The sequence below is a fragment of the Engystomops pustulosus genome, chromosome 6, assembly GCF_040894005.1.
Source record: "Engystomops pustulosus chromosome 6, aEngPut4.maternal, whole genome shotgun sequence".
Lineage (NCBI taxonomy): Eukaryota > Metazoa > Chordata > Amphibia > Anura > Leptodactylidae > Engystomops > Engystomops pustulosus.
This window is the reverse complement of record NC_092416.1, coordinates 130,554,524-130,569,182: the sequence shown is the minus strand read 5'-3', so window position 1 is coordinate 130,569,182 and position 14,659 is coordinate 130,554,524. Positions and strand designations below refer to the sequence as shown.

Here is a 14,659-nt window from a genome sequence, read left to right as displayed (position 1 = left end):
TCTTATTGTTCCATGAACAAGAATTTACATTTATTGTTCATCAAAGAAATTTGGCCTTTTTTAATATACTGTTGTCAATTCATCAAAAGCATTAGCATAACCAGCCAAATCTCTGATTTCCATAATTTCTTGTGACTCCATTCCCATCTAAAAAAATCTATGGTACATTTACCAATCCTGGTATTTATGAACAAAAAGCAAGATTTTTTTATTTAAAGACAGTCATGTCAACTTCTAGAACATCCTTATAATTGTCCAAGCCCTGAATTCCATCAAGAATTTATGAACTAAAAGCAACACTTATTCAAAGACAGTCATATCTTTGGAACCTCATCATAACTTTGAAGCCTTGTGGTTGCCCTAAAAGGGCAGAATATCATTTTATTACTGTATAAATTACGTCCCCACAGTAGCCAATAGTCACAGTGCTGCCACACAATAGCCAATAGTGACAGTGTCCATACAGAAGCCAGTTGTCAGAGTACCCCCCTCACCCACCAGAGCACCCCCACAGTGCCCCACGACCAGGCAGAGTGCCCTCACACCAGCCAAAGTGCCCCCACACCAGCAAGAGTGCCCCACAGTGCCCCAAGGCCAGCCAAAGTGCCCCCACATTGCCCCAAAGCCTGCCATAGTGCTCTCACAGCGCTTCAAGACCTGCCAGAGTGCTCTCACAGTGCCCCCACAGTGCGCCAAGGCCAATCAGAGTGCCACCACGATGTCCTAAGACCAATCAGAGTTCCCCTACGCCTGCCAGAGTGCCCCCACAGCGCTTCAAGGCCTGCCAGAGTGTACCCACAGTGCCACCACATTGTTCAGGTTTCTCATTAGTATTTTCATAATTTCTATGGTTATTTCCAAGTATTGTGTCTATGTTGTCTTCTCACCATACTTTAGCCTTACTTACTCCAAGCAATTAATTCAGCTAAAATATTTCCATATCTTTGGATTTCTAAGCCTGTTGTAGGAATCTCCCATTTACTACACCAGTTTTTGGGTTGTTTGGCAAACTTTTCACACCCCTAAGGGCACTGATCTCAATGGCATGTTGGAAGATGTGTCACTAAAGAGGGTCATTCCCATCTATTACATTAAAAGTTTAATGCAAAAAACTATATGTTTTTCTTATATGTAGTTATTCCTCTCTACAGGAATGTTTAGGTGAAGAAACTGACAACAGCAAAAACAATCCATTGATCAAGAAGTCAAGTAAGATGGGGACAGTCGTGAAGTATAGGCATGTAAAAAGGTGTGCCACATGTTTATTCTTTCCCGCTGTCTCTATTTCTGTGTTGATGTCAGCCAGGAGCCAACTATGGACGCCACTAATACCATGCCTTGGGTTATGTCTCATGTCTGTGTATTATTGCCAATGAAGATTGTTCATGAATATTTTGTGTTGTGCTTTGGTTTCCTGTCTCCTATCTCAAGTCTGGTACAGAAAATTATCTGCAGGCAAGGCATCATTTTAAATGATTTCTTATTAAACGTCTCGTGGCCCTTTTTTTTTTGCTAGACAGTTCATCTGTCATCTTTATATATTATTTTGGGACACTGAGTTATTTATAATGATTTCCTCTGGCTATGCAAATCTAATCAAACGATGTGATACAATGCTATTTATCTAATGCAGGAGCAAAGATGGTACACGTGGACGTTCCCATAGCAGAGTGTCCCAGCACAGGACTACAGGCACGCATGGTCAAGACCAACAGCATAAGAAAATCAACTGTGATTCAACTCTGGAGTCAGGTACTGACAAACTACTTATTATGGAGTATGTGACTCCAGTTATGGGTCAGACATATGAAGAAAACAAAAATCCCAAAACCTGAAAGCCTGAATCCTAACAGTTTAAAGGAAACCTACCACTTTCCACCGCATGTGCGCCGAATCGGCTTCGTATATAAAGATTACTAAAGTGTTTAAACGCTTTACAACGGTTTAAGAACATAACGAAGATATGCTCCGGCACCAGCTCACCCTGAACTGGTGCACGGTATTTGCTGCTTAGAAGCACTGTTGGAAAGTGGTAGGTTTCCTTTAAGGGTGGACTCACATTGGTGTTTTTTTCACATCACTGAATCCCAGAATCCATTTTGGCATATGGACACATACAGATTGGTTTTCTCTTCCTAGCTTCAATAATTTTTCACTGATGCCTTTCTGAACAATTATTTTCAATAGACTTTTTCACACTTTAGTTTTCTTTCACTCATCATTGGGCAATTTGGAACCTGTTTTTTTGTGTTCACTGACAACAGTGGATCAGTGTAAAAAACTGAAGTGTGAAAAAGCTCATTGAAAAGAATGGTTCAGTAAACCATCAGTGATTACTGAAGCCAGGAAGAGAAAACCAATGTGTATGTGTCCATAAGCGAAAAGGGGTTCAGTGATAAATCACTGATGTGAAAAAAAAGTGAGTTAACCACTACCCGTCCAGAACCAAGCATGTACCAATGAAAGTGTAATGGTTATACCCAAATTCAGCAATAGCTAACTGTTTCCCCTATAATAATTTCTTTATTTATATAGCGCACAAAGTGAAAATCACCACACAATCTGCACATATATGGTATTGTAGCATTTGTAACAACCCGTACAATAACACAAAATCATTGTTGTTTAGCATAAAAACAATAAAAAGTGATCAAAATATCACATTTACACCACAATGATTCCAATAAAAAATATAGCTCGTTCCACAAAAAGTAAGCTCTAATACTGCTCAATCAACATAAAAATCTAAATGTTATAAAACTTAGAAGTTGGCAATGCAAAAGCAAGTGATTTTTCTCTCCAAATATATTTTTATTTCTCTCCAAATAGATTTTTAAATACAAAAAGTATTTAAACAGAAAAAAATCTATAAATGGGATATTGTCATAATCGTACCGACCCATAGAACAGAAATCAAATGATATCTATGCCATACAATGTAAAAAAATAAAATAAAGCTAAAATATCAGTTTTGCATTCCCGCCAAAAAAGTTAATAAAATGTAATAAATAGGGTATAGTGTCACTATACTTTTTGAGGGGTTTACTTTCAAAAGGGATTGACTTTTAGGGATTTCTCTTGTTCCGGTATGTTATAGGCTCAACAAATGCCACATAGCGCCTGAAATTTGTTTCAGCAAAATTTGCCCTCCAAAAACGTGATTGTGCTCCTTCCCTTCTGCGCTCTGTTATGGGTCCATAAAGGGGTTTACATCCACATGTGGGGTATTGCCAGACTCAAGAGACAAACTGCACAAAAATCTGTGATGTGCTTTCTCATTTTATCCTGCCTGGACATGTAAATTTTAGGCCTAAATAAACATGTCATTGTCAAAATTTGAAAATTTCATATAGAACCTCTATTTAGTTTTATTCCATGTTTGATGCTTAAACGGTTAACAAGGGACATTTTGAATAGTTTGCGGGTGCAATTTTAAAAATTTGGTACTTTGTGGGAAGTTTCTAATTATAATATAAGTTATAACCGCATATAGTGACAAATGGCAGATTAGAAAAATCGGACTGGGTCCTTAAATGGGTATTCCCATGAAGACAAGTTTCTTAATTGTACTCAGGATAACAAAATAACACATTCTCTAATTCACTGTTATTAACAAAAATGCTGCATTTCACAGATATAAATCCAACCTGTCTCTATCAGTCCTGGTGTACACAATTACAGTTTCCCGTAGAAACGATCCAGTAACTTCTGACTTGGGTTCAGCAGCCATTTTGGGTGAGATCGTGCTGTTGAGATTACTGTCTGGCTCATGGAGCTCACACTGCTGCACACTAACATACACAGACAGGGGCGTAACTTTAGGGGGTGCAGAGGTTGCGATCGCACCTGGGCTCAAGAGGTTTAGGGGGCCATTATGGTGTCACTTTCCCATATGAGAAGACTATTACTATAAACCATACAATAAAGTCGGGGGCCTGGCACAGACTTTGCACTGGGGCCCATCAGCTTCTAGTTAGGCCACTGGACACAGACACTTCCTGGCAGGAGATCGTGAGCAGAGAGAGGCGGCAAACAACAAGCTACAAGGTGATAAGTGACTCAGGGGAATGGGGAGGCAGGCACATAGCTGTGAGATGTAGCTGGAGATGTGAGATGCAGAGCCCATAGTGTAACAGTGTAAAAGCCTCTGTCAGCCTCTGTGTAATCTCATGCATCTCTGATCTGTCTCATCTCTCTATGTGTCAGTGTGTTAGTACAATGTCAGAAGCCAGATGAAAGTTCATATAAACCTTGTACCCTGATAATCTAACCACATTGTCAACCCACAAAACTAGATGGATAATCCAGTAATGTGTCTGCTTAGAGAGGCCCCGTCCACACCCTGGGATTTTGCATTGACCAGTAAAATTGTAAAGTAAAGGGGTTAAAAGTTATCTTTATTGTGTAAACATCACTAGGGGATTGAAATGTGAGAATTTTTTTTTTTCGTTGGAAAATCCCTTTAAGGGGAAAATGATCTGGTTCCTTAAGGGGTTAAGTATCTGTGGCTTGACTTGAAAACTGCTGTTTACAAACACTTTCCAACCAATGAAACTGAGCAAGAAATATGCTGCAAGACTGGTAGAGACATACCCGAGCAGACTTGCAGCTGTCTCTGCAGCTAAAGGTGGTCCAACAAGGTATTGACTCTTGAATACATTTTGACGTCACACTTTCCAATCTTTTAATTAGCAAAAATTAGCAAAAGCAAAAATTATTTTCTTTACAACTAACAAATACAACATACTAAAAATATCATTAAAACACATTTCAGTTTGTGGCTGAAATGTTTAAAACTGAGGAAAAGTCCAAAGGGTATTTCATACTTTTGAAACCCACTGTATATTCTCCAGCCATGAACCAAATGCCATCGGTAGTAGTAGTTCAATAGTAGTACAATAAAGGAAACCTTATCTCTGGATCTGCTATCTTTTATCAGAAGTCCAATAATGAACTTGTACAAAGTTTATGGTCATACAGTACTTGTGATTACTGATTGGAAATAGCAGCACCAAAGAAATAGTCCTAATTGTTACTGGCATTTACTCTTACAGTAAATTGCTGTGTGGGATAGCAGGCTTCCAGCTGTCTCGTAAGGAAGGTTTCATTTTGATATACCTAAAACCAATAGTCTATGCAGGAAGGTATGTTAAAACAATTATTCATAGTTAAAGGAAACCTACCATTTCAAATGGTAGGGGTGAGCTGTAAGTACCGAGCACCAGCTCAGGGTGAGCTGGTGCCGGTGCTTACTTTCGTTAGTGTTATTAACCGCTGTATCGCGGTTTTAACACTTTTCAAAGTTTATAGCCGAAGCTGCTTCGGCGGTGCGTGCGCACGACCATGCGCGCGCAGCACCAAAGCAGCTGCTGCTATAAAAACTTTAAAAAGTGTTAAAACTGCAATACAGTGGTTAATAACACTAATGAAAGTAAGCACCGGCACCAGCTCACCCTTAGCTGGTACTCGGTATTTACAGCTTACCCCTACCATTTGAAATGCTAGGTTTCCTTTAACCAAATTTTTTCTTTATCTTTTCTTAATCGCTTTACGATGCATAAAGATTGCATTTAAATATGAAGTGTCTTTGAAATATTGTTATTGTTTATTAGAGTAAGTATATTTTTGTTTTCACAGCGTGATACACACTTGACTTCTCACGCACAAAATAGAAAATCTGAGTTTGAATTCCACCATCCCAACTAACATCATTTATCAATTCAAGTATCATCACCATACTATTTCTAATAATAAGTTACATGAGGTAGTAGTGGATGCTGTCTAAAGGTGTTATGGAAGTGCCTGGCTGGAGCATGTCACAACACTTCTCCACACTAATACAGTGTCCATTTTAGGACATGGTCAGAAGTCAGAGTCATAGATCATATTATAGCATACTTAATACCTTATACTGACACCTGAATCTGACATCTGAGACTGACAAATGACTCTGACACATGAGACTGACTGGATAACACACTGCAGTGTTATCCAGTACACAAACCTCTGAAACTGAGTTGTGAGGTCCATCTTCCATGTCACATATCAGCCTTGCAGATCATTTGATAATGTCTGATAGGCAGGCAGTAGATGTTGTATATCCAATACACATAGTATGACTGTCAGTCTCAACTGTCAGTCTCAGTTGTCAGTCTCAGGTGTCAAAGTCATTTGTCGGTCTCAGGTGTCAGTGTTAGGTATCAAATATGCCATTATATGATCTATGACTATGCCTCTTTGACCATGTCTTAAAATGGACACTGTACACCCACTTCAACTCAACTGCTACTTCCGCTTTATCCTCCTCCTCCAAATAAGTCCCAAATGATCCTGGTGTGCGTCACTGTACCAAATATGACTTTTTCTTGCACTTAGGCTTAAAATTACAGAGACCTAAACAGAAGTCAATGTAGTAAAGGTCAAAGCAGCCTGTTTTATGTTTAAAAGTGACGATAAATACACATGCAAATTACGACTCTGACATTCTGTTGCGGAAACAGCAAATTGATAGCAGGAGGATACCGATTATGTAGGAGTTGAGTTCAAGAGTCTGTTTAGTGCGAAGAATGGTTTTTATTAAATGTTCTCAGCCAATGTCTAAAATTGCCATAAAGGGCTCATTCCTTTGGGCAACATTTAACTCACCCTGAAGTTTTCTCCCTTCAAGACATCTTCCCATGGCACAAAGGCAGTCTCCCTGCTGTTATGATCTTATGATCTGCAATTCTGTGAAAATGGAATTCCTCACATGGAAAAATGGAGCAGATGTGAACTTATTTTACGCTTTACCACAATAGATCTTACAGACAGTGCCTCAACGCAACACGTGCCAGACTGAAAAACTGGTCCAGTCTTTTCCTACTGTATACATCCTGAAATGTATATGTTGTTCATTAGTGCAACATAAGTTGGTGCAGAGAGTGCCTAGGTGGCCTATAAGTTTGGGACTCAAATTTTGTACTGGAGCCCAGAAGTTAAAAGTTTCTCTTTGATCTTACTTGAAGCATAAAGGGACTAATAACTTAAGTAGGTTCCCTCAACAAAAAACTGTTTATCATCAGCAACAGCACTTCTAGAAAGTAACAGTTTTTAGTCACCACAAAGTGTGTGAGTATTTAGTTAACAGCAGAACAATTCTGATGTGAACCAAAATGTTGCATACTTTGTGGTCATTACACAATTGCTTACCCGTTCCTTGTAGTTCACAGAAAGTGCATTGTTCGCCGATAATGCACTGTGCTGTGATTCACTAAGATTGTGTGCCAGATATCCTGCATGTGTCACTTTCCCGCTCAGGTCCAACAGAGTTTACCTTCTTCCTGGCGCATGTAAGTTCTTGCTCTTGCGACACAATTTGAAAGTTAAATCCCTTGCTAAGTCTGAATCATTTGGATCGTCCAGCGGCACACCCCCCGATTTCAGGTCACATGAAAGCCAGCGCAGTTGCGCCATAATCTGATCGCGTGTGACACAATCCCAACGCAGAACCCTGTTAATTGCCTGTATAAGCATTGATTTATGGATGATGGATCCATCCGAGCTGGTGGCTCACACATGACCTGATATAAGAAATGAGGTATATGAAAATGGGTTTTTTAAACCATCAGTATATTATTTACAATCGTCCATAAAGCATTTTGAAGAAATATGATTGGAAGAATACAATTTGCATGTTCATGATTAGAAACAAAATGTTCCCTCCAAAACCACCCTTGTCCTTGGCTTGGTTTGGTATTGCAGATCAGTTCCATTTTTCCCCTGTGGAATATCTTCTTTACTGGGGTTATTTATCATATGATCGTATGATAGCCCCGCCGTGCATCCGTCGTAGTTGGGTACTTCAAGAGGCTCTGGCTTCTTGATTTATCCAGCGGGGACTTGCAAAGCATTTATCTCTATGCCAGGACATGCCTGGCCGTTAGAGAAAGTTAAAGTTCGCCTTTGCCATGGCTCCTGTTCTCTCTAGACCAGATACGGAGAAGCCTTTTATCCTGGAGGTGGATGAATCTTCTGTAGGTGCAGGGGTAGTGCTCACCCAGAAAGGGTCTAGAGGCCAAACACTCACGTTTGGCTTCTTTTCCAAAACCTGTTCTCCCACAGAGAAGAATTACTGTATAGGAGATAGAGAACTTTTGGCCATCAAGCTTGCCCTGGAAGAATGGCAATATCTTTTGGAGGGAGCTCGCAATCCAGTGTGTGTTTACACAGATCATAAGAACCTCTTGTACCTTCAGACAGCTCAATGTCTTAATCCCAGACAAGTCCGTTGGTCACTCTTCTTCTCCCGCTTCAACCTGATTATCCACTTCAGACCTGTGGAGAAGAATATCAAGGTGGATGCCCTTTTTCGTGCCTCGCATGTCGTTGGAGAAGAGCCGGTTCTTCTCTCTGGAACAGTTAGTTGCTGCCACTCCGGTGGATCTTTTGCAGCTTCCCCCTGGCAAGACGTATGTCCGACCTGCACTTCGGAAGAGGATTTTGTTTTGGGGACATTCTTCACGCCTGGCTAGGCACCCTGGGGTGCAACACTCCGTGGCCCTCATATCCCGCTACTACTGGTGGCCTGACTTGGTCAAGGACGTTCAGGACTTTGTGGTATACCGCACCTCCTGTGCCCGTATAAGCCTTCCCGTCTGAAACTGGCTGGTCTCTTGCTTCCGCTGCGGATACCCAGACACGTGGCTATGGACTTTTCCTGTTTCAAGACCGGTTTTCGAAGATGTCTCATTTTGTCTCTCTTTCAGGTCTGCCATCTGCTCCACGTCTTGCCAGCCTCTTCTCTGGCCCTCTGCTGCCTCTGGGCTGCTATCTACGGCACTTTGTCTCTGCTCGTCAGGACTATTGGGTTACCCTCTTACCTTGGGCAGAATTTTCATATAATTCTCTGGACTCTGAATCTGCCGGTGTCGCTCCCTTCTTTGTTGTCTTCGGAGGAATTGCTTCATCTGGGAGCAAACACGGCAATCTCTATTTCAGGCATCTGCCCGCACCAAGACCCAGGCCGACAAGAGATGCAGGTCTCCACCAGTCTTCTCTCCGGGTGATAAGGTGTGGCTGTCTTCAAGATATGTCCGGCTGAAGATTCCCAGCTACAAGCTTGGTCCTCGCTATCTGGGTCTATTTGAAGTTCTGAAATGCATCAACCCCTTGGCCTATAAGCTGCGCCTTCCTCTCACCATATGCATCCCGAACTCCTTCCATGTCTCTCTTCTGAAGCCTGTCATCCTGAACCGCTTTTCTCGGCAAGTACCACCGCCAGCTCCTGTAGCGGACTCCTCTGATGTCTATGAGCTGAAAGAAGTCCTGGGCATGAAGTCAGTCATAGGGAAGCAGTTCTTTCTTTTTGACTGGAAAGGGTTCGGGCTGGAAGAGAGGTCTTGGGAGCCAGAAGACAACATTCTAGAACGTTCTGTGCTTCAGAGATTCCTTCACGCCAAGAAGAGGGGGAGGCCGAAGGGGTACTGTCATGGGTGCCCCTCCTACTCACTTCGCCCATATCCAGCGGCGTCTCCCGTGGCTTCCTGTGCTCGTCCCCGCCGCAAATGCCGCGCACACAGCTCGGCCAGATTTAAAGGGCCAGCACACTGATAATTGGCGCTGGCCAGATCCTCACAGCCTTAGAGAAAGCTCCCTTGCAATTCTCCTGCGTTCCTGTGTCCCCAGCTTTCCTGTGTGTTCCTGTGTATCCTGCATTCCTGCTCCCATGTGTTCCTGCTTCGGAGTTCCCATGTCCTGTGTCCCGTGTACCTGATCCCATCTGCCTGGACCTCCCATTGCTAACCCCAGACTGGACCTTGATGTTGCATCTCTGCCGCTTGCCCTGACCTAGTGCCTGGACCTAGTGGACCTAGTTTGCACCTGTGGAACGACCTGGTGGTATCCTGCCGCAGCAAGTCCAACCCACTTTGTGGCGGGCTCTGGTGAAGACCAGGTGCCACTAAGACTACGATCCCAGGTGTCGGCTAGTACCATCTCCCGCGGTGGCCCAGTGGATGCATGCATCCTGAACTCTGACAGTATAAAATTTTCATTTGCACAGATGTGGGGGCAAGAACGCCTCATGCCGACCCACTTCCTGCTGACTGCGCCCATCCCGAGGCAAGCCGTGCCCACCACCCCTTCATGCCCCTTCACCTTCCCCTGATGTGACACAGAAGTCCTGCTAAACTTCCCCTTTTAGAATCAATGCCATGTACGTTCCTCCTATTGTTGAGTGCATTTTAGTATTAATTTATGCTTTATATGTGCATAAATGAAAAATAAGCAGTTGTTATGAATTATAAATATATGTGTTTCTATTCTGGATATTTGGTAAAACGGGTCTTCTGTGCTCTTAAGGGGACAGTTTAATAATCTCTAGAGGCGTGGTAATTAAAAGCAGATATAATAGACAATCCTTTCCCCTTGCATTTGGTTATACAGCTTGCTACATAATGATGTAGTTACTACCATTTTCAATAGATAGGAATACATTATTCTTACTACAGGCAGTCCCCAGGTTGCGTACAAGATAGGGTCCGGAGGTTTGTTCTTAAGTTGAATTTGTATGTAAGTCGAAACTGTATATTTTATCATTGTAGATCCAGACAAAAAGAATTTTGGCCCCAGTGACAATTGGAGTTTAAACATTTTTTGCTGTAATGAGACCAAGGATTATCAATAAAGCTTCATTATAGACACCTTACAGCTGATTATTGCAATCTGGGACTATGTTAAAGAATTCAGAAAGCTTCACCAGAGGTCACAGTGGGCAGAGGGGTCTGTCTGTAACTATGGGTTGTCTGGAAGTCTTGTGTCCTTAAGTAGGGGACTGCCTGTATAGGTGTTCTGTATATGCAAATATGTATTCAAGTTATTTTAAGTAGTTTTTAACTTATTCCATTTGTTAGGATTTATATCTCTTGGCTACAGAAGAGCACTGCTGAAATTAGCATGTATTTTCTTAAAAGACAGTAATGCAGAAAGTGCAGGACGTTATGCTGCTGAGCAGATCTTAAGTCTAAGGGCTCCCCTGACTTTCAGATTTTGATCCCCCTACAGACCTTCATGTAGGTGACCACTAGTTCGCTACCTCTGGGAGTATTTCTCATTCAGTGGCAGCTGACACAAACAGTCAAAGAACGTGAGACACATTACATGCATGCACTCTAAAACATGACTAGCACTATGTCCCAGATGTTACCAAGAAGTGCTAAACAAATGAAAGGGTTGGAAGGGATAATAATGGCACCCACCACCAATACAGTACCTCCTCTTGTTGGATCCAGACCATTGATGGAATTTCCTAGGATGTCATGAAGCCCTGAGGCTCTCGTCTGACCCTCTAGTTTTTTCATGGAGAACCAAAACTGTTTCAATCCATTACTTCTTTAATAACCCTCTTGAAGACCAGATGTACTTGACTTAAAACAGATCTACAAGGCCAACACTTTGAAACGACAAAGGAAATGAGGAGGAAACTTGTGAAATAAAATCTTTATAAAATTGGAAAAAAGTAGTAAAGAGACAAAATAGAGAACATGGCTTAGGTCTCTGCTCAGGTATTAATTTGTGAGGCAGTTTGGGACAGGGAAGTTTTGGTCTATTGCCACACAAAATTCCTGTAGCGAGTATGTAACTGGAACCTTAGTTGAAGTTGAGACATAAATAAGAACTTTTAATGGTTTACTTTGTACTATTTAAAGTGATTGTCCACTTTCAGAATATACCGTAATTCATAATGTTTGTGCAATGAAAACCTATACAGTTTTCCAAAATAGTTTCTGTATTAAGAGCTAGATCTCTGCCTGCTGTCATTCAACGGGAAGCATCAATGTAATTTCCTGTGTATCTCTGTATTTCCGTGTATCAAAACTGGTCCATGGTAATGTGGCTAATTAAAAACACAGCCTGCCATGACCATGGAATGGGTTTATATCAACAGTAAGTAAAGAATGAAGCTTCCTGTTGAATGTCGGCAAGGGGAGATCTAGAAAACATTGAGGAATTGATTCAAAATATATTGGAAAATATTTCCAGTTTTGCTGAAAGTGGACAACCCCTTTAAAGGGATTTTCACACCTGGAATATATGTTTCTTCTACAGGATTACTCTGAGATATGAATCTTTTTTGAGTCCCCAGATATGTGACCACACATACATGGTCTCTCCATTCCCTTCTAAGAGACTAGTGAGAATAGCCGAGCAGCCACATGATGAAGGGTTGGAAGATAACCAGGAATGTGTTAAATGAGAATAATTCTAGTTATCAACTATTCAAATTATATGTTCCATCTGCTTTTATATTCACAGTGGTCAGAACCTCAGTCAGAAGCCACCAAACATTTGTCACTTATCCTGTGGAGAAATGATAACTTGTTATATTTGTTTGATCCATTAATTCCTCAACTTCAAATATCCATAACTTTGTACAGATTATATTTCTGAATGTCAGTATTTAATATCCCATGCCTTGTAATGGGAAGTGGGAAAACAATTCTCAATGTGGTAAAATTGATGAAAAAAAACGCATTTGCCTAATTTTCTTGTGAACTCTGTAATTATGGAGTTCAATGTACAGTATATGTTGTGTGTATATGATTTGTCTGAGACTGAATATTTTTGTTTCCCCAGTGAACTAGTGAGGACTAGCTAGAATAGTTGAGTATCATCAAATGGTTAACACCCGTGATTGTGTCAGCAATGACCATAGGTGTTAGTGGTGAAAATGAAAAAAAAATAAAATATGATATTATATCCATGAAACCTCTTTTATTTTGTAATCTAAAAAGATCTCACCTGACTTAGGGTGATGCCACACACGGCGTTTTGAACCCATTTTGAATCCGTTTTGAGTCAGTTTTTGGCCTATTTTTAAGCAAAATGCATGCTTTTTTGCTTAAAATTGGGCCAAAATCGGATTCAAAGCGGGTTCAAAACGCCATGTGTGGCATCACCCTAAGGAGCCTTGACTGAAAGAAAATATGAGATTATACCCATGAACACGTCTGTTAGACTTCATTAGTATATATAACCACTGCTCCTCAGAAACATTGCAGGGTTTTTTTGTGAATTTTCTTACAAATAAAATGACAGCATTCACAAAAATCCTTTTTCATGTCTTCTTCCATCTTGAAGATATTAATAAGCTTCTGCTTTGAGTTAGCTCAAAGATGTTACCTGTGGTCTCACCATGGGATATTTGCTTCCAACCTGGTAACCAAAACATGTAATGTGAGACGTGGTTTCCACTACAGTCTACAATTTTGGACACCTGTAGCATACCATCTTATTATTTACAGTCCATGTCATTATTTTGGGTGCCTCATGTTGTATAAAGTTTCACGTTGTGGGGGAGGGCAGCTGTATGTAGTTTGACTCTTATTCTCTTAAGAAGGAACATGTGCTGAAACATCATGCTCTGTTTAAGAAGGAAAACACATTAAAATACAATATTAGGAATATGTTTTCTTCTTAAATGGGTCATTAGGTTTATGCTTACTGAATGTCCTTATCATTAGTCTACCAAATAAGTTTCCAGGAACTCATTCTTGTGCATATTTTGAGGAACAACCTTATATTGAATTGAAGATAATTGCCTATCTATGCTTTAGTGTCCATCATAGGAATATTGATCATACTTTTTAAAAGGTAAATCCCTTGGTTTGTCCGAATCAGTCGGGTTGTCCGTCGGCCACACCCCCGATTTGTGTTGCATGCAAGTCGACACGATTGCGCCAAAATCCAATCACGTGCGTCAAAAACCCCACTTAAAAGCGGCACAAATCCTAAATAGTTTGGAAACCCGACGAAAATGTGAGCCCCATAGTATTCATATTTCCAGTAGTGCCATGTCAGGAGAAATTAAAGGGCTTGACCAGAGTTTGAAAAACATGGCTCCTCTCTTCCAAAAACAGTGCTACACATGACCATGGTTGGTGCCAGTATTGCATCTCATCTGTATAGATGTGAACGGTCAGGTGTGGCATTTTTGGATGAAAGCAGCCATGTTTTTAAACCTTTTAGACCGCCCCTCTAACTAGGGGTATACAACTGAATGACGTGAAAGGCCATGCACAGTGCTATAAACAGGTTAGTTCTGTACCAGGAGGAAGCACAAAAATATATTAAAATAAAGACACATGGTGACACATTATTTGTGGTGGTATACAAGAGGGTTTGGGGGGAAACAAAGTGGCTCCGTCCAACAACTGCTTCTTGCACTAATCAGCTGTTAAGTGTGCCCTCGCTGCTGGAATTATTTCACGGGACAGAACTGGAAACAGATGGCTCTTTCCATTATTCAAATGTTAAAGCTGCAGTACCCTCGTACAACCACTATACAGTCAACTAAGTTATGTATAAATGGCCCATACACAATGGTGGACATGTGTGCACATTGCTTTACCTGTAATGTATTACACATGGGGATATGGGGCTACGTCAAGACTTGCTGTCATTCGTTCTACATGTGGATGGGAGATATTGTAAGTGTTTTGTGGTAAAGACAATGGAATTGTGGTTAATAATGATTTTACTATGCATAATAAGTTCCTAATCCTTATTTCTGCTCAGAGTTATCCCATTGGTGGAAGCTATCCCCGAACCCTCCACAGGCTGTAGAACTAGTTGTACGTCTTAGACCGTTATTAATGCCTGGTTCAAAATAATTTTTGTAGAG

At 41.0% G+C, this 14,659-nt stretch overlaps 1 protein-coding gene across 5 annotated transcripts in view; it reads left to right on the top strand.

Annotated features, from left to right (window-relative positions):
* ZNF831 (zinc finger protein 831) overlaps positions 1-14,659 on the top strand; it is a 65,437-nt gene that overhangs the window by 36,821 nt on the left and 13,957 nt on the right. For all 5 annotated transcript variants that reach the window (XM_072111012.1, XM_072111013.1, XM_072111015.1 and 2 more), the window contains exons 3-4: positions 1,152-1,249; positions 1,634-1,752. In XM_072111012.1, the coding sequence (XP_071967113.1) occupies positions 1,152-1,249; positions 1,634-1,752 (217 nt within the window). The remainder of the gene's footprint in view (positions 1-1,151; positions 1,250-1,633; positions 1,753-14,659) is intronic.